We start from the raw sequence: 27,970 nt of genomic DNA on the forward strand, positions 1-27,970 counted from the left end.
GCTGGAATAAAAAAAGTACACAAACATATAAAGTGATACTAGTTGAATATATTTTAGAACAATTTTCAATCCCTACTTTGTTTGGCATTGAAATTAATATGTATATTTTTTATTGCAACAATTATTTTGTTTTGGGTATTTAAAGTAATTCTACAAATAACCAGTCATCTCTAATTTTTGTTAAATTTAATATATTTTTTCCTGTTTATTTGTTTAGTTTTTATATATCCAAGGAATAGATACAACATCACTAACTTTCAGTCTAGCCATGTCACAAAACTAAAATCACAATCACAAATTTATGAAATATAATCCTTACTTTGGCCTACAGATAAGTGTATAAAGCTGCCAAAGTATAGATTAAATTTTACAAATTTCTGTATGTGGTTTTAATACTTGTTTTATTACATTTTGTAGCAGGATCCTGATTTCATTTTAAAATTCACAATTTTTTAATAGTCTTGTTTGTTTATTTTTTATGTTATATCTGTATAAAGTATATACTTTTTCTTTAAAAACTGTCATGTTTCTATCCATTGATATGTAATGTTGTCTGTTGGGTTGAAAAGATATTTAAGTATGTACATGATATGTTTAGAATTCATAAAAAGTTTGGACATATATATTTGAATATCAAAAGTGTATACCCACAGACCAGTCAAGTAAGGTAGAGAAATCCTGTAGCAATAGTCTAAGCTGTTTAGGGCCTAGCTCCACTGATGTAATCAGGAAGGTAAATATAATAAAAAAAAATTGTTATTTTAGAATTTGTCGAATTGTTATACTGGAAATGTTAGCAACCTTTTTAACATCTTATTAGTATATATCCACATAATATATCATAGTCAATATTTTAAGTGATTGGTTTTTCATGTAGGAATTCTATAGTGTTTTTATGGGATGTGCATTATTTGAAAACCTTGTCAATCCCTACTATTAATTACTGTCATCTTACAAATAACATTTGAAAAATATATTTATTTACAGAACATTTTAGGCAAGATGCTCTTCCTTTAGTGCATCTTTTATCTACATGCAGGTTTTATAACAGCAGTAATTTGTAACTGATTTAAATTTGTCTGTATAAGATGAAATTGATAAAATTAAGATAAGACTAATCTAAATAATATCATTGTCTGGGAAAAGTAGCTTTTAAAATAAACTGATCACTTCATTTGTCTTTCTCAGCAACACTGGAAATGATTAACTTCGATTATTAAATGTGGACTTAATCTAGATATCTCATCATTCTAAATATCCTCTTCATACCATATTTGTTAAATATCTAATATTTTATTATTTTCTCAGTTGATGGATTCATCTGTCAGTGATATATACTCAGCTAGAGAAGATTCCATTGGTGGTTGAAACATTGGGCTGGCATATTTTATAAATTTTATATGTTTTTCAATAATTTTCTTTTAAATGCTATGCTTTTCTTTTTTAATTAATTTGTACTTCTATCTTTAGCATTGGATATATGTGGGTGCTGTCCATTTGATGGCCAATGTGCTGGAATAGAATACTGTACAAGATGTCCAGCTGGTCTATTCCAAAATGAAACAAAATCAACCTTTTGTATTCCTTGTCCTACAGGGACTGCTTGCAAGTGAGTAAACTAGAGTCATAAAAAGAGTTAACAATGCCTCTGCATTGTTTTTCTGTACACACTATACTTTTTCGTTATCACATAACATACAAGCATTGAGGGACTTTTTTGTCTGTTTTTACTCATCCATATTTTATTTTATTTTTTTATGAAATCATAGGTTCCCTTCTTAAATCTTATAAAAAATGTCAGCCCTCCCACTACTTCTAGTATAAACTCATTCCATTATCCAGTCCTTAGAAAAATGAAACTGTCTTAACCTTAACTTACCTTGTCTTTGCTTAACCTCATGATTGTGTCTTCACATCTTATTCAGTCATCCTCAGAATACAGCTCAAGTTGAAGCCCTCTGGATGGTCCTGTAAATTTCAGTAAGAACACCTCTTACTCTTCTTTTTTTTTATGTTTTCAAATGAAAATAAGGACTTTACTTAATGTGTTTGTGTGTATGTACAGTAAACACTGAAAACAGAGGTTTGAAACAACAACATAAGTAAGAACTTGTGCTGCATTGTGGAAGACACAATTTCAAAATAGTTTAGAGCTAGGCCTGGAGTGGCTTGAGTGACTTACCCATTACTATGCCAATATGCTTTTCTTCAGTTACACACTTCGTATATTTTTAAACACGTTAGTCATTAGTCAAATATTTATTCAACTAACAAGTTGATTAGAGTCATTCTATAAAACCACAAGATCCTCAATTCATGTAGGAATCCCCAAGAGTTTAATGTTTACACCATTTGGTTTTTTACCATACAATAATGTAAACTAAGAAAATCACATCAAATAATAGAATTTGTATCAGAAAATGTTACTACTTCACTAATTATGTTCATATTAGTATTTTTCATATAAATAAAAAATAGTTAAAGCCTGAGCACTGACCCCTGAGGTACTCCATTAGTAACTGAAGTCTATTAATAACAGACTTTTGTCTTTTTCTCAACATTCTAATTAACTAGTCCTTCCCTAACCCTTTCTGATGGGATTTTCTTACCTAATCTTATTAAAAGATTTTGAAAAATATATGTCTGCTAAGCCTTTTCTTCATCCAGACAACAAGTAAAATCCTTAAAAAAGATAAACACATCAGTAAGACACATTTTTCTTTGCTGAATCCATGCTGACCCCTATTTTTATGATATTGTATTTCACTAAATGATAGGCCTGGTGGTTAGGTTGCATGACTCACAGTCTGTAGGTCACAGGTTCAACTTCTACAAGTGGACATGCCCATCCTTTCAGTCAAGAGGACATTATAATATGATGGTGAATCCATCCCACTTATCATTTGTAAAAAAGTACCCCAAGATTTGGTGGTGGGTGAAATTTACTGTCTTCTCTTTACTCCAGTATTATTCACTAGGAAATTGACAGAGATTAATTCAGATGTATGCAGTGTTTAATTATGCCTAGATAATGATTTATTTTTAAATTACCTTAACATTGCAATGCAATTTTTAAAATGCAAATGAAAAGTAGTTAAAATACAAAATAAAGTAATGACATATACTATAATGAGCATATTCCTAGTATAATAGCTTACCATGTTAGCCTTTTTCTGTCTTGACTGACCTCTATGTGCAAATTTTCCCTTGCTACTAGTCTTGAAGCTCCCTCCTACTCTCACATGCTATTACTTGAGGCAGCTGTGCAATAGCATGAAAATGAGAATGCAACAACCTTACACCAATGGGAGTGCAACACAACTAGCACAACTGATTTCCTCTGCAGCTTATCTCCACTTCTTGCTTGGCACTTTTGATGTCGAGATGTGTTTTTGCTCAAGCTTCATGAAAATTTTATTCAGTTACTTGTTTTTATGTTTGATATACAACAGTTCCACAAATTTTACTTGCACATGTTAAGATTTTATGTCTTCAGTTTTCTTGTGCATTTTTGAAACTTCCTGTGTGGAGTTTTTTTTCAAATTCCACTTATAGTTATCATGAATTCTGAGTTTAACAATATAACTACTATCACTGCTGCTCCTACTGCAGCTAAACTTACTTCATCTACAATGGCTTCAGGTCTGCAGTTATCAACAGAAAACATCATGACCTGGGTATGCTGGGAGTTGTCTACCTTTGTACAGGCTTCAGTTTTGCCTGAAAGTTGCCTTGTCATGCCTTGTTCAGGGGTACCTGAACAAGAGGATGGTGAATGTGAAAGTCTGTTTCCTTCTCCATCTTATGCCACACAGTCATGTTTCAGTTTAGTGAATGTGCACAGGCCTTTTCCTCAGTTCCTGGAGTTGATCAACCAGGTTTGTTATAATTTCATTTTAACTGAGACACTTTTAGGCCAATTTCTTGTTACACCCTCTCTTCATTGGATATTTGGGTTCATGCCATAGGTCTGTGGACCAATTACACTATGGGATCAGTATGTCTCAACCCCCATATAATATGGGAGCTCATTCTTTGGCTCTTACCTTTCATCTGCATTTCTTTTTTTGAACTTGCAACATTTGGGTGTTTTTCTGCCTCTGTGTGATTTGGATCCCAATATTTTGGCCACCTTTTCCCAACCTCAACCACTTTTATCTTCTTCCTTCATTTCTCTTCCTTAATTCACCTTTTGTCTGAGACTTTTTACTGTCATCTGATGAGTTTTCAGTGAAGACTTGTGCCATGACTTTTTCCATTCTTGCACAACTGTCCTCTTCTGCCTTTTCCCTCCAAACATGGCTTCTCTATTGTGATCTTTTGAATCTGAACACCCTTTTGTCACATCTGTTTGTCTCCAACTTCCTTAAAGGACTTGCGTATAGCTACCTTTTAAGTTATAGTGTCAAGTGTGAAAAGAGGTAACAATCTATCAGAAGTACATGTTCAGTGTAGGAAAATGTTCATTTTGAAGTAAAGAGGAAATGTTCCTCACATTTTTGTAATATTAGCTTGCATCTTTGAAATAGTCAGTCTGATAAGTTGATCCAAATATCTTTGGTAACTCCTGTTCAATATTTGTTTTTGATAAACTTCATTTCACTAAAAATTGCTTCACAAAGATATAGACATCCTAAAAGGAGTAATATTTTCTAGTGAAAACTGCTCTTTTTGGGAAAATATTCCAAAATTGAAATATCTTGCCATTTTTACGTTTTTTGTTGGGCATTTCTTCTTTTTATGTTGCTACAAGTTCATCAATTTATTTTTTAAACCTGTTGTTTCATGTCTTAGAACATAAATCTCTGCAACTTATTTAATTGTGAAGTTCCTTGGATTTTTAACAAGTCAGAATGAATGATTAAATTTTCAAAAATCCTGGAATCTGAATTTAATTTCTTCCTGCAAGTAAATCAAAAATAATGTGAATACTTCATCAACATTTCCATCTGGTTTTTTTGAAAGAAGAGCCAAATGTTTGAAAAGCTAATGAAATCGTGAGTTGAAATTTCTTTGAATACATCTTGAGATTTTTCTTCAAGTGCAAAAGTGTTACTAGTCATCTAGATGATTAATTTGTATACACCTTGAAGATCGGTTCAATTAATTTTCATCATTTTAGTTGCTTCTGTAAGAAAACTTGATGTTTAATTCAGAATAATGTGCACTTTGTACCATATTTTGTCAGAAAGAGTTTTATGAAAGTCTGTTTAGCACTTCTCTCAACTGAGCCAGCAAACTTCAGAATTTTAAAGGGCATCTTTATAATATTGAGTTTTTCAAAAATTTCTGAAAAATGTTGATCTCTAATGCACAACTTTTTTCACTAAACTGCTGAAATCTTGATCAAAAATCTTTAATGCCAAGTTTTCTAGGTGTAGTATACAAATCAGACTTGAGATTTTTAATGCCAAGTTTTCTAGGTGTAGTATACAAATCAGACTGAGATTTTTAATGCCAAGTTTTCTAGGTGTAGTATACAAATCAGACTGAGATTTTTAATGCCAAGTTTTCTAGGTGTAGTATACAAATCAGACTTGAGATTTTTAATGCCAAGTTTTCTAGGTGTAGTATACAAATCAGACTTGAGATTTTTAATGCCAAGTTTTCTAGGTGTAGTATACAAATCAGACTTGAGATTTTTAATGCCAAGTTTTCTAGGTGTAGTATACAAATCAGACTGAGATTTTTAATGCCAAGTTTTCTAGGTGTAGTATACAAATCAGACTTGAGATTTTTAATGCCAAGTTTTCTAGGTGTAGTATACAAATCAGACTTGAGATTTTTAATGCCAAGTTTTCTAGGTGTAGTATACAAATCAGACTGAGATTTTTATTCGAAAGATAAGCAAAATCAGTGTTCATTCCTGCTATAGAGAAACATCTGTAAATCTACACACCTGTCAATTTATACATATAGTTTCCTCTTATATCTGGCCAGTCATTGCAATCGTAATTAAAAGTACTACATTTATGACTTCCTCATAGAGGTAATATTGCAAAAATTAAATTATCTGTGATTTTGACAATAGATCTGTTGAGAAGTTCCTATTCAGGTTAAAATAGATGTATTCTCTCAATGTCTCAATTAATGTGTAAAATAAATAATTTGATTTGAAAAAAACTTTTCTCCTGGCACAGGTGTTACCACACAACTGCAGTTTTCTTATATTTTTTTACAAGTTTGGAAAGTTCTGAAACAAGATGTTACAGGTGACTATACTGTGCTCTTTAGCAATTTCTGCACCACTAAATGACCTCATTTGGTTGTTCAGAATCTCAGTAACATGATATGATGCCTTCATAGTAAGTTTATTTTTGTTCACAGTATACACAATAATTTTCTTTGCTCAGAAAATGTACATTTTTTTCAAATACAGTACTTGCTGTCCTCTTTTATGTTTTTAATGGTAAATTTTTTTCAAAACCATAATGCACAATACTGTGGTGTGTGTTCAGACTATATCGTTTTGTTATACCCTATTTCATGACCCAACCAATCTTTCTTTCTTTCCACATGCAAAATAAAATTCATGTTCCCATTTGTCTTGAAATGTCCAATGCCCTTCCTCTCTTCACACCATTCAAACTTTTTAACTGGTATTATTTATTCATTAATGCACTTATGCAGAGACTTGGCCCTCCTTGCCACGCTGCACTGGCCTGGCTAAACTGAGCAAGAAACAAAGATATATCCAGAAACGTACAGAATCTGCATTTTGGTAATGGCCTGAAATGTTTCATACAAGCATAAAAAAATATACACAACTAGTGTTAATTACCAACCTAAATTTTGTGATAGAGCACACTAACTTGTTTCAAAACTTTTTTTTTTTTTTTTGAAGACTGCAAGTAATCCATGATCTGTATAGTGAATACTGCAGCACTAGCATATCACTTCTGTGTTAGGGCAGGTTAGTGCAGAAAACTCTCAAATTGCTTTGCTCAAATTCAATGAACAAAAACTAAATGATTTTGTAAAACTATTTTGTATCAGACTCTCTAAAACTTTTTCCATTGTATCTTGGCCTACCAGAATGTTAAAGGCTCATAAATTTTTTAAAAATCTGGGTTAAAACTTGTCTGACACTGATGATTTATCCATTTTTAGCTTCTAAATCTTCCTTTAGAATGTTGATGGTAAGGAGTATTATTAATCTTCTTTTGTGTAAAACAGAACATGAAAAGAAGAAAACCTTTAAAAGTTTAGCATTCTCATTCTTTAACATCCCCCTCGGTGTGGATACCTGTACGTGGTGAGGGGACCTCCCAGGGAAGGTTCTGTTCTATCAGGTTACCTTCTCTGGGATCTAAACATCCACCCACGTGTTTGCCGTGCGTGGCGACCCGTGAAGGGGAGGAGAGGATCCTGGTGGTTGAGGGGTCCAACCCTATCACACCACTTTGGCCTCGAATTCCTGTAGACGGCGGCCTTTGGGTGGCCCCCTGGGTCAATCGGCTGGTCCACTTGGGCTAGAGTCAACCAAGTACCAGTGTTGGAAGTTCTCAACGGGTATTGTGGACATTGTGCCTGATGCTGGTGTTTGGGTATAGTGCTCACGAAACCCTGGCGTTGCTGCATTGTCCTCGCGTGACTTTGTAGTGGGTCCCCTTGTAGGGCTCCATGGTGGGTGGGGTCACTGGGTACCGAAATTTTTCCTTTTTCCTATGGATCCTCTAAAAAATTTAAATATAATTGTAAAAAAAACAGTCAATGGATGTTTACCACGCCTTGAATACTCAGAACAGCAATCTTCAACATCTGTAACACACGCATCTCATTTTCTTATATTACATTCTCTTCGAAAACCTTTAGGGCAAATGTCCCCTTTTTTTATTCAAAAGGGACTAGAGGGACTTGCTGGCTCTCCAAAATCAGTAAAGAAACTTCGATCTGGTGACATATTGGTTGAAACATCCACATCCCAACACAGTGAACTCCTCTTGCATCCAAAGGCAATTGGGGATTTTCCTATTGAGGTTTCAACCCATGCTACCTTGAATTCTTCACAAGGAGTTATTGTTGAAAGGGCTTTGAAGAACGTTCCCGAGTCAGAGATTCTCGCTGGTCTCTCCACTCAAGGAGTTTCTGCAGTGAGGCGATCTCCACTGCAAAGATGGAATTACACTGCCAACAAATACCCTCTTTTAACATTTACTTCACCACGTGCACCTGCCACCATCAAGGCAGGTTATCTCATTTGCAGGGTTCGCCATACATACCAAACCCTCTTCGATGTTTCCAATGTCAGAGATTCGGCCACTCAAAGACATCCTGTCGTGGTTCCCTGACATGTGCTCGTTGTGGTGGCAAGGACCACGATGCCTATGACTGTGACATGAACCCACATTGTGTCAATTGCAATGGTTCTCACCCCTGTTACTTTCATTCTTGCCCGAAATGGTTGGAGGAAAAGAGGTGCAGCATTTGAAAACGACACATAACATTAGTTATCCTGAGGCTCGAAATTGCTGTCCACAACTCCATCTCGACATATGCTGCTGCACTTCATTCCACAACTACAGTGGGAGTGCAGACAGATCTCTCTGTGCCTCCAAGAGAATCGTTTTCAAAACAAATGAAAAGCCTTTTGACCTCCGTGGTTAAAAAGGTTGATGAATCAACTTCCACACCTATCTCTGTTCCTCCCATACCTTTCAACAAACCTCAAGATCCACGTCCTTCAGTTTCAAATACAGGCATTTCTTTTGATACATCTTTTTCTCCCACCACAAGAGACAAAACAATTATTCGTTTGCGTCCTCAGTCACTGGATTCCCCTTCCAATAACAAAAACCTGCCCACCCGACACAGAGCAGTATCCATGGAGGTTGATAGACCTTCTCCAACTAAAGACAGTCAAGAAAAAAGACGTGGTCGTAAACCGAAGGGTTCTCCAGCCACTTCACCTACCCGTTCTTAAAAATGGCCACCTTGATACAATGGAACTGTCGAGGTTTACGTTCTAATCTGGATGATATCAAAACGCTGATTGCTTCCTACCATCCTGTTTGTCTTTCTTCACAAGAAACATTTCTCAAAACTGCTGATACTGTCTCCATTCAGCAGTTTTCTCTGTACAGAAATGACAGGTTGTGTGATGGTCGAGTACATGGAGGGGTGGCACTGTTGGTTGATCAACACGTGCCCACCCTGTCTTTGTCACTCAACACACCCTTGGAGGCTGCAGCCACCCGTGTTTCCTTGGGTCATACCATCACTGTTTGTTCTCTGTACCTGTCCCCTGGAAAGACATATGATCAATCAGATCTTGATGCTCTCATTGAACAATTGCCATCTCCATTTCTAATCCTAGGGATTTTAATGGAAATCATCCCTCTGGGGAAGTGCTATTATTGATGGGAGGGGCCGATCTGTAGAGCGGATGCTCTCTGATCACAATCTTTCTCTTTTCAATACTGATTCTTCCACTTACTTTCATGCACCTAGTCAGTCCTTTACCACTATTGATCTCTCAGTTTGCTCCCCTTCATTATTCTCCCTTTTTTCATGGAGGGTTGACAGTAATCCACTAGGCAGTGATCATTTTCCCATCCTTTGAGAGGGACTGGCCGTGGTCGATGCCACCCTACCCGCGTCCCCGTGGAAGCTGGATCAGGCAGACTGGTCCACTTTCACTGCTCTCACAGAACTTGATCCTGCCATCGTAAATCAGCCATCAATAGACGACTGTGTAGCAGCGGTAACTGACTGTAATACACATGCAGCTGCTCAGTGTATTCCTAAAACCTCGACACGTTTTCCACGATATCCTCGTCCGTGGTGGAATCCTGCTTGCCACTTAGCACGGAAGGCTCAAAAGCGGGCCTGGGATACTTTTCGTAGATATCCCACACTTTCAAACCGCGTTGCTTTCCAACGGGCCCATGCACATGCTAGGTGGGTAAGACGTCACAGCCAGAAGGAATCTTGGATTAAGTTCACAACCAATATATCTTCTACCACCAGTTCCAAGATCATATGGGACAGGATTCGAAAGGTTAATGGACACTACAATTCTATCCCCTCTCAATCTTACTCTCTGATGGTCAGGAGGTGACTGATGTTCGAACATCGCTAACACTCTAGGTGAAAGCTTTTGCCGGGTATCTAGCACTTCTGCTTGTTCCTCCACCTTCCTGGCCATCAAGACTGCAAGCAGAGCGATCACCTCTTTCCTTTGAACTGACTGTTTCTTTGACTATAATTGTCCCTTTACCCTGGTGGAACTAAAAATGGCCCTTCATCGGTCTGCCAGTACATCTGTTGGACCTGATGATATTCATTATGACATGCTGCACCATCTATCTCCTGCTTCTCTTGATGTCCTTCTCATTGTTTTCAACCGGATCTGGCAGGAGAATGTTTTTCCTGATGCCTGGCGCCAGGCTATTATTTTACCTTTCTCTAAGCCAGGGAAAGATCCCAAGATTCCTTCAAACTACCGTCCAATTGCTTTGACGAGTTGTCTCTGTAAGACATTAGAAAGGATGGTTAATGCTCGTCTTGTTTGGTTCCTTGAATCAAACAACCTCCTCTCGCCCACCCAGTGTGGGTTCCGTCGACAGCACTCCACCACAGACCACCTAATTCGTCTTGAAACATCTATCAGAGAAGCCTTTCTCAACCGCCAACATCTTGTATCAATATTCTTTGACATAGAGAAGGCTTACGACACAACATGGAGGTATGGTGTTTTGCAAGACCTCCATACATATGGGTTACGTGGCCATCTACCCATGTTTATTAAAAAATTTTTAATGGACAGGAGATTCCAAGTTCGTGTGGGTTCGACACTTTCCCATTCTTTTCTACAGGAACTTGGGGTCCCTCAGGGCTGTGTTTTGAGTGTTACACTCTTCAGTATACAGATAAATGCCATCACTGAACAACTCCCTCTCACTGTTGCGAATGGGCTGTATGTCGACGACTTTCACATCTCATGTCAGTCTTCAAACATGAGATATATTGAGCGGCAACTACAAACCGCCCTCAATTGTGTACGGAAGTGGACTCTGGTGAACGGCTTTAATTTCTCTCTCTCCAAAACTGTATGCCTGCACTTTTGCCGTCGACGGGGTATTCACCCTGATCCTGAACTTCATATCGGTGAAGTTTTGCTGCCAGTGGTCCTGGAGACCAAGTTCTTGGGACTTATCTTTGATCGTAAACTGACCTTTATACCACACTTAAAACAGCTTCGGGTCAAATGCACAAGAGCACTGAACATCCTCCGTGTTCTCTCTTCTACCAGTTGGGGGGCAGATCGCTGTTCAATGTTAAAAGTATATCGTGTTTTATTAGATCGAAACTCGATTATGGATCAATGGTCTATGGCTCTGCCAGACCCTCGCCTTAAAGATGCTAGACCCCGTTCATCACCAAGGACTTTGACTCTGCACTGGGGCTTTCCGTACCTCTCCAGTTCAAAGTATATACATTGAATCTCATGAACCTTCTCTACACCTTCGCCGTTTGCAACTATCTTTACAATATACTTTGAAACTTCATTCCTTACCAAAGCATTCCACCTGGAAATGTGTTTTTCTTCCTCGGTGGGCAGTACTTTTTCAGAACAGACGATCTGTCATTGCTCCGCTTGGCCTTCGTGATCCGGGAGCAATTGGATGAATTGGGTCTGTCCTTGATAACATTGCAGATTCCACAGGTCGCCCATCCCACCATGGCTTGTTACAGCCCCCAAATGTGACCTTTCTTTCAGTCACCTAAAAAAGGCGGATACTCCAGATTGGAAGTACCGTCTTTTATTCAATGAATATCTTTCAAACAATCATTCAGTTCCCATTTATACAGATGGTTCCAAATCAGGTAATTCAGTGGGCTCTGCTATGGTTTGCTATGGGTCAGTAGTTGCACGCAGAATCCCTTCTACAGCTTCTGTGTTCACTGTTGAACTGTATGCCATATCCCTTGCCCTGGACCATATTGCAGCTGAGCAGTACTCCAACTGCACTATTTATACTGATTCGCTTAGTTCTATACTTGCCTTGGAATCGCTACACGTTATCTCACATCCTATTCTTGCTGATATTCGAAACCGACTGGCCCATTTCTCATTAGCAGCTACTTCAATCCAGTTTTTCTGGATACCAGGCCATGTTGGTATTCGCGGGAACGAGCTTGCAGACATGGCAGCTAAATATGTCTGCTTCAGCACCATCACTCCTATGCCTATTCCGTACATGGACTATGGTGTTGTCTTCAAGGCTCGGCTCCATGCCAGCTGGCTGTCCACTGGGAATGAGCAACGTGACAACAAACTTTTTCAAATCAAACCCAAAATTGGACTTTGGCCATTTAGCTTCCGTAAAGTTCGGAAGGAGGAAGTTGTTCTCACTAGGCTACGCATTGGTCACAGTTTTTTAACTCATCATTTTCTTTTATCTGGAACTGATGCACCAATGTGTAGTTTGTGTAACACTCAAATCACTATCAGCCACGTTTTACTTTCTTGCCATCGTTACAATTCTCAACGACGGCAATATTTTAAACATACTTTTTCCCAGGGTCAATCTGTAACATTGGACAGAGTTATTGGTGATGGTGACTCTGTCCACCTTGATAATGTTTTTAATTTTTAATGGCCATTAACCTTTTAATCTCATTTAAGTGTTGCATATTTATTCATTACACCTTTTTAATTGTGGTTCCTTTTTTACAGTTTTAATCTCTCTCCTTCAATTTGACATTGGACAATGGCCAGAACATTAAATAACTCAACACCAGGACTGGAAAGGCCAACTTCAGGTGACTACGCTCCTGTTTGAACTATCCGTTTGAACTACTCGTTAGTCATCCTGGCGAGTTGTTATTACACTTTTGCTGCATATCATTTCACACTTTTACTACTTAACTTTTTACTGGCCATATTGACTCATAACCCGGAACCAGGACTGGAAAGACGAACTTCAGGTGACTGACGGTGGTTTTTATACTTACCTGTTAGTCACCTTGGCGAGTTGTTATTACACTTTTGCTGCATATCATTTCACACTTTTACTACTTAACTTTTTAGTACTGGCCATATTGACTCATAACCCGGAACCAGGACTGGAAAGACGAAATTCAGGTGACTGACGGTGGTTTTTATACTTACCTGTTAGTCTTCCTGGCGGGTTACAATCATTACCATTCTGCTACAGGTAGTTCTTTACAACTTTGTTGACTGGAGTGTCTTTTAAAACTTTTCTTTTACATTTTGATAATAGCTGCTATGACACATAACCCGGAACCAGGACTGGAAAGGCCAACTTCAGGTGATTGACGGTGGTTCTTGAACTTACCTGTTAGTCTTCCTGGCGGGTTATGATCATTAACATTTTGCTAGAGTAAATATTTTACAACTTTGAAGACTGGATGTCACCATTGGTTTTTACACCATTTTCTGTTTTAATTGCTGTTTTGTTTTTACCTTCATTTACTTTTACAAATTTTACTCCATTTACTTGACTTTATCTTTTTACTGGACATTTGGCTACTCATTATTACGATTTTGCAGAGTGTCTTTTAAAACTTTTATTCTTTTACATTTTGATAATAGCTGCTATGATACATAACCCGGAACCAAGACTGGAAAGGCCAACTTCAGGTGATTGACGGTGGTTCTTGAACTTACCTGTTAATCTTCCTGGCGGGTTATGATCATTACCTTTTTGCTAGAGTATATACCTTACAACTTCTTATACTCTGCCTTCTATCTTAACATTGTAGACTAGGTGTCAACATTGGTTTTATACTTTTTTGTTTTACCTTCATTTCCATTTATGTCTATTACTACATTTATTTATTTTATTTTTTTTTACATTTTTACCGAATGTCTGGCGCAGATAGCCTCGCTGCTTTGTGCCATAAAACACTAAATCAATCAATCAATCAATCTTTAACATCCTTTAAGGTCTCAAAACCCATTTCAATGTTTCACTTGTCTTTAACAGATAAGAGAAAAATTTGTACTTGTAACATTACTGATCAGCTGTTTGAGATACACATTTTTAATTGCTTCTTTTTTATAACCAGATCATTAGCTTTCTTCTACTTTTTATACAACTTCCTTAATATTTGGCTATATATACTTTTTGAACTTACTGAGATTGCCCCTGATATTATTGTTAAAATCATCATTAAACCAGTTATATTTGGTATTTCCCTTTTATATTTTTCCATATCTAAAGTTAAAAGCAATTTAGTTTTGAAAACGTGCCAAATCTGTCCTACATCATCTCTTAACTCATGAATTAATGTTAATCTTGTCTCATGATCTCAATACTGGCTCTCTGCAAATTAGGAACTAAAACTCATTTTTATTTAACTTGAAATTACTTCAGAAGTTATATAAACTGGTTTTCTAATCATGTAATACACCAAAAGATAGGCACTCTTAAAAAAAAACCTACTAAGTTTAGCATACACTATACATACCACAGAAAACATTGATAAAGTTACACACTTGACTCATTGCTTTACTGACATAGACCATTTCCCTTTTACAATAGTTACACAAACTATCAATGAATTTAAAAAACAGACAAGACACATTTAATAAACAAACTAAAAAGAACATCCACAAAACAGAAAAAAACTAATCACTTGCACTGTCCCATACCTAAAAAAATATAAACACACTTCTATCAGAAATTTGTAAAAGGCTAGTACCTAAATGTAATGTTAACCTAATAACTATATTTATTTTCAACCCTGGAATGAAAATCAAACACGTTAAAAAATTATATAAGAACCCACCCAACCAGGAAACATTTACAAAAGAAAGTGTAACGACTACCCAGTCTTTTACATAGGTGAAACAAGATATAACTTGAACACCAGGTTAAAAAACCAGAAACCTCCTTCCCAAGACCATGAACATATGAACAAAACAAATCACAGTTTTCTGAACAGAATGTCATAATACTAAACCTAAACATATAGTTAGTAATTTAGTTTGTGTCAAGCTTTACTGACATAACTATACTGACATTAGTTTTATTTACTTTATAAAAATGTCAATTCTGTGTTCATTATTTATATTATGTTCAGTTAATTTTTTAGAAATATGTTGAAATACTTGTATGGGTGAATACAATAATCTATATAATGTTTTCAAAGAAACGTCAATGTAATAATTCAATCAAATGATGGAAAAACATTTATACAGTGACTTTTCCTAGTTTCAGAATTAATGAAATTTTGTGGTAAATGCAAAGACACAGATGTGGTATATTCACAGGATATGAATTTTGTTTTTGTTTTTCTCTCCTTCATGTAGCTCTACAGGATGTACAAGCTGTGATACTTGCTCTTCAGGATCATATAGTTCTGTTCCTGGATCATCAGTTTGTGTTCCCTGTTCTCTTGGTAAGCTTCTTTTATTACTTGAATACAATTTGTTAAAATTGATTGGTGAAATACTTTGGCAGTGTAGTTCTTGATACAAACTCATATCATTAATGGACAGCGTATTTACAGATGGCTTGTTTAAAATATTTTTGAAAACTGTATGGCAAAAAAATATTAAAAATGCAAGTTTCTTTTTTTTAGGTTTAATTTGAAATTGTCTTAGAATACATGTAGATTTGACACACTGTTTCTAGACAGAGAAATTGGATCTTGACTACAAAATTACAAACATCAGACATTTATGCCTGTAGAATTTACAAAATGACTAAAGAAATACTGTAATTTAATGTCAAATGAAATTATTGAACTTCAAGAATGTTTTTGTCAGCAACAACTATAAAATTAAGAAAACCTTAATCCATTAGTACTAATAAGGTGAAATAGACCTTAGTTCTGTAAATAAACTTAAATAAAGCAGTAGCACAAATATTTAGTGTTTTTTTTCAACTTCCAGTAAAACAAGTAAGTAATGATTACTACGTGGTTCCACAAATCAGAATGCCTTAAGCTTCCTTATTTTGTCTGAACTCTTTTATAATATAGAATAGTTGAGCCTACATTTAGAATAGTTGTTGCAAAATTAGACTTGATAACGAAAAACATCTCATTTTGGGAACTAACTGGTACATCAAAAATAGTATAAAGGACTTACTTTCTATGAAAACATTGTCTAGTTTCTATTAAACTTTATCACAGTAGTTTACCAACAGTTATGAGCAACCAAACTCTACTTTGTTTAATTTTTTGATCCAAAATGCAAAAATGTTTCTAATAATATGTACATAATCAAGGCAATGAAACCTGAAAAAGAGTAAAATTTATTTTAACAATGAGAAGCAACAATAAATTGAGATCAAGCTAAAAATATTTACTTTTATATAATTAGGAATTTATTTGGTTTACAGTACGTTGTTCTCCTACCAATATATTTTTGTGTAGAAAAAAAAATAGCTAAATCTTGGAAAATCAAATATATCTGATACATTTCTTGCTGTTAGGTTTTTACCAACCAGAAGAAGGTTCTTCAGAGTGTCTGAAATGTCCTTTAGGAAAAGAAACTTTGTGAGTTTTATTAATTTGTAATTTTGACTGATGCTTTAGAGGGAAATTTATGTCTTGATGCCTTTGCTGTTGTTGTAGCTTATGAAAGGTTAATCTGTTTTGGCTACTCGTGTCATTTTTGTAACTTTCAGCTTTTCGTATATTCTCCTATGCAAGTAGTGCACTCTGACAACTTGATTTTTCCCACATTTTCAACATGCTAAACCTCTCTTTAAGCTTATTAATCACTATTTGTTTAATAATTCATATTTCAGTATTTCAAGAATTTAATAAACTGAAATACTTTTAATAAATTGTTAACCAATTTATGCTTTAAATAGTGTCATCAATATTATATTAGAATTTTTTTGTATTCATTGCACTGTTAAAACATGGCAGTGTTTAATCATATAAAAGTCATTAAACTTATCTTAAAATTTCATTTGTTATGAGATTGTATTTTGCCAGTTTTTCTGTTGAAATGATATTAATATATTGTTAGTCAATCAAGTCTTAGTCAGTAAATAGAAAATAATGTTTAATGAAACAGAGAAATGGATAGTCATGGATAATGTGAATGATGTTCTCAATGGTCAATAGTGGTGGCACTTGAAATTCTTTTAGGTAGGGTTAGAATAAATTTATCTGAGACCTGCTTTTCTTTTTTATTAGCTATATTTTTGTGCAGTAACAATACCAAGTGTGGGCATGCATATACCCGATTGGATTGTATTGCTTCTCAGGATCTTTACCATCCAACCCTCAAATTAAAATTATGTTAGGCAAGAGTGGAAGAAATTAATCTATGAAACTTTGAGTGTGATCAAACACATCAATCGAAACAGTTTGACCTCCTGAGTCCAAAGTTGAAATTAGATCTCAAACTGGTCACGAGATGGAGACATGAGCTAAAAGTTTGTACTTGAAAAACTCAGAGCCATTCTGTGAGCTGCTATGCCATGGCTAATAGCTTTTTTAAAACTAACTAAACATATGTACAACAAATTTTTATCAATGATCGTAGGCATATCATAAATACTATATTGTTCCTTTTTTTTTTTTTTTATCAAAAGTCAACTTTTAGACCTATTTAACTGCATAATTTAACTTTGCAAGCAGAACTGTTTTTCTCTATTACTGTCACCAAACTATCCAAGCATGATTCACTTGTGTCATCAACTTACCACAACTATATCTTGTACTTTTGAAATCATGTGCTCATTTGTTTTGTACGTAGGCCTACTCCCAGATAATCATCTGTCTTTGCCAAAGTCAACACATGCAGGTTAAATTACTTTAGAACTCTCCTTAACAAAATAAACTATTCTTCTTATCTCTTTTAACACCTTAAGTTTCACTGTAATATGTAATAATCATAAAGTCTTCCTTCTTTGTATGAATGTCTTTTTTTCTGTGACTTTGTCTCTTGTCTACTCTTTCTGCTCACCTCACACTATTTATGTTTCCAATGTCAGAGGTTTGGCCACTCAAAGACATCATGTTGTGTTTCCCTGACATGTGCTTGTTGAGGTGGCAAAGACCACAATGCCTATGAGTGTGAAATGGGGCCCACATTGTGTCAACTGCAATGGTTTTCACCCTTCATACTTTTGTTCTTGCCCTAAATTGTTGGAGGAAAAAGAGGTGCAGTGTTTGAAAACTACTCATAACATTACTTATCCTGAGGCTTGAAAATTGCTGTCCACCACTTCATCTCAGACATATGCTGCTGCACTTTGTTCCACCACTACAATGTGAGTGCAGATGCATCTCCGTGTCTCCAAGAGAATCGTTCTCAAAAAAAAAAAAAAAACCTTTTGACCTCCATGGTTAAAAAAGTTGAATTAACTTCTACACCCATTTCTGTTCTTCCCATACATTCCAACAAACCTCATGATCCACATCCTTTAATTCCAGGTAAAGGCATTTTTTCAGATACATCTTTTTCTCCCACCCCAAGTTGCAAAATGATCATTAGTTCACGTCCTCAGTCACTGGAATCCCCTTCCAACAACAAAGACCTGCCCAATTGACCCATAGCAGGATCCATAGAGGTTAGTAGACCTCCCCCGAATAAGGACAGTAAGGAAAAAAGACATGGTTATAAACAGAAGGGCTCTCCAGCCAATTTGCCTACACATTGTTAAAAATGGCCAGTTCCATACAATGGAACTGTCGAGGTTTACGTTCTAATCTGGATGATATCAAAACGATTGCTTCCTACTATCCTATATATCTTTGCTTACAGGAAACATTTCTGAAACCTGCCAATACAGGGTCCTTTTGGCAGTTTTCTCTGTACAGAAATGACAGGCTGTGTGATGGACAAGTGCATGGAGGTGTAGCATTGTTGGTTGATCAGCATGTGCCCACCCTATCTCTGTCACTGTTTGTTTTCTCTACCTGTTACCTGGAGAGACATATGATCAATCAGACCTTGATGCTCTTGTTGAACAGTTGCAGTCTCCCTTTCTAATTCTGGGGGACTTTAATGGGCACCATCCCCTCTGGGAAATTGCTGTTATTGATAGGAGGGGTTGCTCTGTGGAGCATACATTCTCTGATCACAACCTTTCTCTTTTCAGTACAGCTTCTTCCACTTATTTTCATGCACCTAGACAGTCCTTTACTGCTATTGATCTCTCAGTTTTCTCCCCTTCATTATTCTCCCTCAATAATCCATGAGACAGTGCTCATTTTTCTATACTTTTGAGAGAGACTGGCCGTGGTCGATGCCACCCTACCCATGTGCCCTGGGGGAAGCTAGATCAGGCAGACTGGTCCACTTTCACTGCTCTTCCAGAACTTGATCCTGCCATCATCTGTCAGCCATCAATAGACAACTGTGTGGCAGCAGTAACTGACTGTATTATACAAGCAGCTCCTCAATGTATTTCTAAAACCTCGACACGTTTTCCACTATATCCTCCTCCGTGGTGGAATTCTGCATGCCACATGGCACAGAAGGCTCAGAAACAGGCCTGGGATACTTTCCGTAGATATCCCACACTTTCAAACCGCATCGCTTTCCAGCGGGCTTGTGCACATGCTTGGTGGGTAAGATGTCAAAGCCAGAAGGAATCTTGGAATAAGTTCACAAGTGGCATATCTTCTACCACTAGTTCCAAGGTCATATGGGACGGGGTTCGAAAGGTCATTGGCCACTACAATTCTGCTCCCCTCTCGATTTTACTCTGTGATGGCCATGAAGTAGCTGATGTCCGGAGCATTCCCGATACTCTAGGTGAAAGCTTTTACCAGGTATCTAGCACTTCTGCTTGTTCTTCCACCTTCGTGGCCATCAAGACTCAGGCAGAGCATTCACCTCTTTCCTTTCGAACTGACTATCACTTTGACTATAATCATCCCTTTACACTAGTGGAACTGAAACTTCATCGGTCTGGCAGTACATCTGTTGGACCAGATGATGTACACTATGACATGTTTCACCATCTGTCTCGTGCTTCTCTTTATATTTTTCTAATTGTCTTTAACCAGATCTGGCATTTTTCCCAATGCCTGGTGCCAGGCTATTATCTTACCTTTCTCTAAGCCTGGGAAAGATCCCAAGATTCCTTTAAACTACTGTCCAATTGCTTTGATGAGTTGTCTCTGTAAAACCTTAGAGAGGATGGTTAATGCTCTTCTTGTTTGGTTCCTCGAATCAAACAACCTTCTCTAGCTCAGCCAGTGTGCATTCCGGCGACAGCACTCCACTATGGACCATCTAATTAGACTAAAAAAATCAATCAGAGAAGCCTTTCTCAAATGACAACATCTTGTATCTATATTCTTTGACATTGAGAAGACTTATGACACAACATGGAGGTATGGCATTTTGTGAGACCTCTATATATGTGGATTACGTACCCATTTATCCTTTTGTATTAAAAGTTTGTATTTTAACGGACAGGAGATTCCAAGTTCGTTTGGGTTTGACACTTTCCCGTTCTTTTCTGCAGGAACTTGGGGTCCCTCAGGGCTATGTTTTGAGTGTCACACTTTTCAGTGTAAATATAAATGCCATCACTGAACAACAAGTTGCAAACGGGCTTTATGTCGACGACTTTCACATCTCGTGTCAGTCATCGAACATGAGATATATTGAGCGGAAACTACAAACTGCCCTCAATTGTGTACTGAAGTGGACTACGGCGAACAGCTTTTCTCTCTCTAAAACCGTTTGCATGCACTTTTGCCACCAACAGGGTACTCACCCTGATCCTGAACTCCATATCGGTGAAGATACGCTGCCTGTGGTCCCCGAGACCAAGTTCTTGACTGTAAGCTGACCTTTATACCACACTTAAAGCAGCTACGGGTCAAATGCACAAAAGCGCTGAAGATCCTCCGTGTCCTCTCTACCACCAGTTGGGGAGTGGATTGATGTTCTATGTTAAAGGTATATCGTACTCTTATTCAGTCGAAACTCTACTATAGATCACTGGTCTATGGCTCTGCCAGACCCTCGGCCTGAAAGATGCTGGACCCCATTCATCATCAAGGACTTTGACTATGCACTGGGGCTTTTTGCACCTCCCCAATTCAGAGCTTATACATAGAATCTCGTGAACCTTCTCTGCACCTTCGCCGTTTGCAACTGTCTTTACTACATCTTTCGAAACGTCATTCCTTACCAAAGAATCCCAACTGGGGATATGTTTTCCTTCCTTGGTGGGCCATATTTTTTCAGAACAGACGATCTGCCATTGCTCCTTTTGGCCTTCACGTCCAGGTGCAATTGGATGAATTGGGTCTGTCCTTGAATAACGTTGCAGAATCCACTGGTCAATCCGTCCCACCATGGCTCATTACATTCCCCAAATGTGACCTTTCTTTAAGTCACCTGAGAAAGGCAGATACTCCCGATTGGAAGTACCATCTGTTATTTACTAAACATCTTTCGAACAATCTTTCCATTCCAATTTATATGGAAGGTTCCAAATCAGGTGAATCTGTGGGCTCTGCCATAGTTTGTTGAGGTTCGGTGGTTGCGTGCAGAATCCCCTCTACAGCTTCATTGTTCACTGCTGAACTGCACGCCATTTTTCTTGTCCTGGATCATATTGAAGTTAAGCAGTACTCCTACTGCACTATTTATACTGACTCCCTTAGTTCTCTGCTGTCCTTGGAATCACTTCACGTTAGCTCACACCCTGTTCTCGCTGATATTCAAAACTGACTGGCCCATTTCTCATTAACATCTACTTCTATCCAGTTTTTCTGGAAACCAGGCCACGTTGGTATTCGCAGGAACGAGCTTGCAGACATGACAGCTAAATCTATCTGTTCTGGCATTATCAACACTGTGCTTATTCATGGACTATGGTCCTGTATTCAAGGCTTGGCTCCGTGCCAGCTGGCAGTCCACTTGGAGTGAGCAACGTGACAACAAGCTTTTTCAAATAAAACCCTTTATTGGGCTTTGGCTCTCTAGCTTCCATAAGGTTTGGAAGGAGGAAGTTGTTGTAACTAGACTACGTATTGGTCACAGTTTTTTAATTCATCGTTTTCTTTTATCTGGAACTGATGCACCAGTGTGTAGTTTGTGTAACACTCAGATCACTGTAAGCCATATTTTACTTTCTTGCTATCGTTACGACTCTCAAAGATGGCACTCTTTTAAACATGTTCTGTCCCAGGGTTTATCTGTAACATTGGACAGTGTTATTTGTGACGGTGACACTGTTCACCTTGTTAAAGTTTTTAGTATTTTAATAGCCATTAATCTTTTTAATGTCATTTAAGTGTTTTGTATTTATTTATTAGACCTTTTTAATTGTGGTTCCCTTTTAAGAGTCACATTCTCTCTAGTTTGATTTGAACTTGGAAAATGGCCATAACATTAAATAACTCGACAGCAGGAATTGAAAGGCTAACTTCAGGTGACTAACACTGCTGTTTGAACTACCTGTTAGTCGTCCTGGCGAGTTATTATTACAATTTTTCTGCATGTCTTTTAGCACTTTTAATACTTTACTTTTTGATACTTGCCATAATGACACATAACCCAGAACCAGTACTGGAAAGGCCAATTTCAGGTGACTGACGGTGGTTCTTGTACTAACCTGTTAGTCTTCCTTGTGGGTTATGATAATTACCATTATGCTACAGAAAGTCTTTTACAACTTCTCTTACTCTGGTTTCTTTCTTAACATTGTAGACTAGATGTCAGCATTTGTTTTATGCTTTTTATATTTTTCAATGCTGTTTTGTTTTACCTTCATTTCCTTTTATGAATTTTACTACATTTACTTTATTTTTACCTTTTTACTGGACGTTTGGTGCAGATAGCCTAGCTGCTTTGTGCCATAAAACACTAAATCAACCAACCAACCAACCAAAACATGCTCACCCTTTCGGATGTTGGGGCATTATAATGTGATAGGCAAATCCCTCTATTCAAGTAGACCATAACTTGGCAGTGGGTGGTGATGACAAGCAGCTTCCTCGCTAGTCTTACTCTGCAAAATTCAGTATGGCTGTTGCAGATAGGCCTCCTGTAGCTTAGTGCAAAATTTCAAAAAGTCATGTTATCCTATATAAATATATAAAGCATATTTTTATAATTATTGAAGATGGATATGGTTAATTTCTCCTGAAAACATTGATTTTGATCGTATTAAACTTTTAGCAATGGTAATTTTACCAATGTCTGTCAATTAGCATTTTTCCTGGTTGTTTATAAGTTTTAACATTCCATTTTTTGTAATTTATATTATGAATAAAATTTGAATCTGCCTAACCTAACCATTTAAAAGAGTATGTCCACTTTAACTGTTTACCACTACATAAAACAAAGTGGTTCTCTTTCTGCCAATCCATGTGGATTTACATTTTTCCAAGTTTAATTTCAAACTTGACCAAGTACCAGATTATTTGACAATTTAAAGTAGTTAATAAGAATATCTTGGTTCCACTTGACTTATTGTTTTATCTGCATATTCAAAAATAACACTTTGGGAAGATAAGACATTATTCTTTTACGGATTTTGAATATTTTTATTGTTACTGTTATAATACATTGTTGTTTGGGTTCAGTAATATAAGTTTAGTTAGATTGGACAATACTCCTTAGTTGTATACTTTGTCCTATGAACTCTTTTACAACAAGTGTCTACTTTACACCTCCTTTCTTAGGGATTCCACCAAAATCTAGGTGATTTTTGTGGGATATCTCTTCCTCCTCCCCTCCCTATTAAGGCAGTTACCACCTTCAGTTTTTTCCTTCCACACATGGCTTCTTTACATTTGGGACCCAACCTGCTTGCCTCAATGCAAGTTGAACCAGGCCAACCAGCCCTCTTTCACTGCACTCTTAGAACTTGATCCTGCCATCTTCTGTAAGTCATCGATAGGCAACTGTGTGGCAGTAGTGACTGACTATATTGTCCAGGCAGCTGCTCATTGTATTACTAAAACCTTGACACATTTTCCACAGTATCCTCGTCCATGGTGGAATTCTGCCTCCTACATGGCACAGAAAGCTCAAAAACAGGCCTGGGATATCTTTTGTAGATATCCCATGCTTGGCAGGTCAGATCTCAAAGCCAGAAGAGATCATTGAGTAAATACACATCTAGCATCTCTTATACCACCAGTTCCAAAGTCATATGGAACAAGATTCGAAAGGTCAGTGGATATTATACTTCTGCCCCCTTTCAATCTTGCTCTCTGACGGCCAGGAAGTTGCTGATGCCCAGAGTATTGCTGATATTCTCGTGCATCTCGCACTTCTGCTTCATTACCCACCTTCTTTGCCATCAAGGCATAGACAGAGTAATCACCTCTTTCCTTTTTGACTGATCTTCTCCATGACTATAATTGCCTCTTTATGCTGGTTGAACTCAAACTTGCTCTTCATCATCTGGCAGTACATCAGTCAGACCTAATGATATTCACTACAAGATGCTGCACCATGTCTCTCCTACTTGCTATTGTTGTGGTTGTTTTAACCTGATCTTGCAGGAAAATGTTTTTCCTGGTGATTGGTTGTATGCTGTTGTCCTCCATTTTCCTACGCCTGGGAAGAATGCCAAGATCCCTTCAAACTACCGTCCAATTGCTTTGATGAGCTATCTCTGTAAGGCCTTATAGAGGAGGGTCAATACTCATATTTTTTTATTCCTTGAATCAAACAACCTCCTCTAGCTCACCCAGTGTGGGTTCTGACAACAGTGCTCCACCATAAACCATCTGATTTGACTTTAAACATCAATCAATGAAGCCTTTCTCAAGCAACACTTTGTTTCTGTATTTTTTGACCTTGGAAAAGCTTATGATTCTGTGTGGAGGTATGGCATCCTGCAAGACCTCTCGTATAGGTTGCATGGCCATTTGCCTATTTTTATTAAACATTTTTTAATGAACCAGCAATTCTAAGTCTATGTGGGTTCAACACTTTCCCATTCTATCCTACAGAACTTGGAGTCTCTCAGAACTGTGTTTCGAGTGTCACACTTTTAATTATAAGGAATAATGCCATCAGTGGGCATCTCCCCCTTACAGTTGCAAGTGGTCTCTATGTCAACGACTTCCACATCTCATGTCAATCATCAAACATTAGGTGTATTGAACAGCAGTTACATACTGCTCTCAATCATTTACTGAAATGAATCACAACAAATGGTTTTATCTTTTCTCACTCTAAATCCATTTGCATGCACTTCTGCCACCAACGGGGTATTCACTCTGATCCCTTTCTCATCAGTGAAATTGTGCTTTCCATGGTCCCTGAAGCAAAGTTCTTGGGGCTTACCTTTGACCATAAGCTGACCTTTATTCCACACATCAAACAGCTTGAAGATGCTAGATCCCTTTCACCATTACTGGCTTTGCTTCTGCATTTCCCGAGTCCACGGTTTGTACACACACTCTCTTGAAACTTGTCTGCTGTTTGCAACTGTCTTTACTGTATGCTTCCAAACTTTAATACTTACCACAGCATCCCACCTGGAGCTATGTTTTCCTTCCTCATTGGGCAACACATTTTCAGAGCAGATTGTCTGCCATTGTTGGATGTGTTGGGTCTTCCTTGGATACACATTGCTGTATCCACTGGGCAGCCCATCCCACCATAGCTTATTACCATTCCCAAATGTGGCCTTTCATTGAGTCATACTCAACTGGTTCTTACACAAGCAAATTGGGAGGTGGAATTTTATCCTGTTACCTATCAAATAATCTCAGCTATTTGGGAAGTATCTTTTTAAATACCCACCTCCATTGACACTATCCATTCTCCTCAAATATATTTGATGGATTTTATGTTAACCACATCATTACAATTCACTATATTACAACATGTTGAGGAATGTGGCATCTTATGGAAACACTTCTCTCTTTGAGTATGTCACTTTTTGATCTTTTCAGGAGATGCTGCATGATCTATGGTCTCCTGCTAGGATTCATCTTCAACTATATCCATAAGTGGTTTGATGCATCACCGAAGTTGTTTGTTTTACCAATTCCTTACCCTCATCCAGATTTATTTCACTTTCCTGATACTCATCTCTAGTGTTAGTATGGGTCAAGCATCAGGAGGCTTCAGGACAATGGTCTACAGATGAAAGTTTTTAGCAAACTAACACCCTGGTATTTTTGACAGTCCAACATACTATAGCTCACTTTGTTTCTCTTGTGTGTATTTGACTAGTTATGTTTTATTTTGGCTATTCAGTGATGGTGGCTCATATCACTTGCCAAGGGGGAATTCATTCTTGTTCCCTTTGTGATAAACAGTGGATCTCCCTTTTGGAACCCACACAATTGACATATGTCTTCAGGTGCTTTCTTCCTCACTACAGATTGCCCTTCCTGTCCAGACACACTTTCTCCCAAGGAGTGGCTTCTTGATCCTCCAATTTTCAGTAGCTCTGCCTCTTATAGAGTACTCCTCTACCAGAAGCATTTAACTCCTTTCTAAATTCAAAGTTACCTCTTTTTTTGGGTTCTGGTTCATTATCCACTCACTGATATATTCAGACAAGATCATATTTAGTTTATAACTCCAGCTTTTCTCATTCCATCACTCTTTTTTTATCATCCATATCACTGAGTCAGGTTAGGTCTTTCTATTTGATCCTTTCTGGCAAGTATAGATCTGGTTTTCTAAGCTGTTTCAGTTCACTTTGTTGTTGATCAGTTTAACTAACCTATACTTTAGGGCTTATGTTGAATTTTTTTTTTTTTTTTTCATTTCTTGCCATTTTCCACCTTTATTCTTGGTCAGCTTCAGATGACTGTTCCATGCATTGACCTCTGTTGACTCCATATTCTGCAGTTTCATTCCCTTGCATAATGTCTTTGTTCATGATCCTCCCCTCCCTTTTTCCCTTATCCGTTACTTTCAGCTTGTGTTTTGATTGGCTTTTTTTTTTCCTTTTCTTCTTCCCATAGAGGAGTCTTCGCTCTAATCAAGCACGTTTCCTTTTATCTGAATAGTTACCTTGTCATCCATTAGATATTTCATCTGTTGGGCCATGGGTGTACACCTCATACATTAATCTCCCATTATTTGCTTTCAGCAGCATTTTCTGTTTGTCAGGGTACCAATTTCCACATGTTGCCATCCTTCATTTTTGGTGAGATTTTAACTGGTTAAATTTTCTTTCCTTTGTTATATATATTATTCTTCAGTGGCCTGTCCCATGTTGTGACCAGGATCCCACTCTGTATCAAGTGGTGCCTGTCTGCATATACTTCAGTGACTTGTACTGAAACCTACACTGTAAGACCATATTAATTTTCATAATTTCAGTGATCACAAGATGCACATTGTTCATTACAATCGCATAAACCAGATATGGGGGTGTTCCAGAAAATAGCTTGTAAGTTGTACCTTGTGATATCTTTGGATATAGAGCTGAACCAATCAACATATTGTCTGCACTCATATTGTTCCAGTTGGGATCCTTCATCCTACTCCTATACAATGTCAGTTCCTGGCAATTTAGTTTTGGATTTAGAGCTGAACCTCTCAACATCATATCCTCATACAGGAAGTACAGTTGGAATCCTTCAATCTACCCCTGCATGGATGTTAATTTCCAGCAATTGAATTTTGGATTTTTTTGCTGAGCATTCAACACAAGTTTTCACACATGTATTCAGTATCCTTCACTCAATTCACTACTCTATTGTTGCGAGTCACAATAGGTGTACTTGTTGGCTGCTCCACTTCTTTCTCTTGCTCTACACCTCAATATCTTTATGGTAAGGATGTTATTGCATTTGAGTTTGTTCCAGTTGGTACGAGTTGAATGGGATATCTGTGGTGGGATTTCTTCCTCGGCTTGGCTGAACTTGAGATGAAAATGGTATGATCCTTTTCCTACTCCTGTATGGATGTCAGTTCGTGGAAGTTGAGTTTTGGATTATAGTTGACTTACCAATGGTATGATCCACATCATACCCCTACATGGATGACTGTTTATGGTGGTCAAATTTTTGATGTAGTTGACTTTCATGTATGGTCCATTGTGTCACAGCCTCTTTACACCTTAGGGCACATCCC

The 27,970-nt window shown here is 37.3% G+C and overlaps 1 protein-coding gene across 5 annotated transcripts in view; it reads left to right on the forward strand.

Annotated features, from left to right (window-relative positions):
• Positions 1 to 27,970, forward strand: part of LOC143229054 (uncharacterized) — a 54,137-nt gene that overhangs the window by 10,646 nt on the left and 15,521 nt on the right. For 3 of the 5 annotated variants that reach the window (XM_076460766.1, XM_076460767.1, XM_076460765.1), the window contains exons 3-5: positions 1,471 to 1,609; positions 15,284 to 15,372; positions 16,413 to 16,476. In XM_076460766.1, coding sequence (XP_076316881.1) covers positions 1,471 to 1,609; positions 15,284 to 15,372; positions 16,413 to 16,476 — 292 coding nt within the window. Of the gene's footprint in view, positions 1 to 1,470; positions 1,610 to 1,925; positions 1,981 to 15,283; positions 15,373 to 16,412; positions 16,477 to 27,970 lie in introns of all 5 variants that reach the window. The other 2 variants (XM_076460768.1, XM_076460769.1) reach the window with 1 other exon arrangement.

The sequence above is a fragment of the Tachypleus tridentatus genome, chromosome 10, assembly GCF_004210375.1.
Source record: "Tachypleus tridentatus isolate NWPU-2018 chromosome 10, ASM421037v1, whole genome shotgun sequence".
Lineage (NCBI taxonomy): Eukaryota > Metazoa > Arthropoda > Merostomata > Xiphosura > Limulidae > Tachypleus > Tachypleus tridentatus.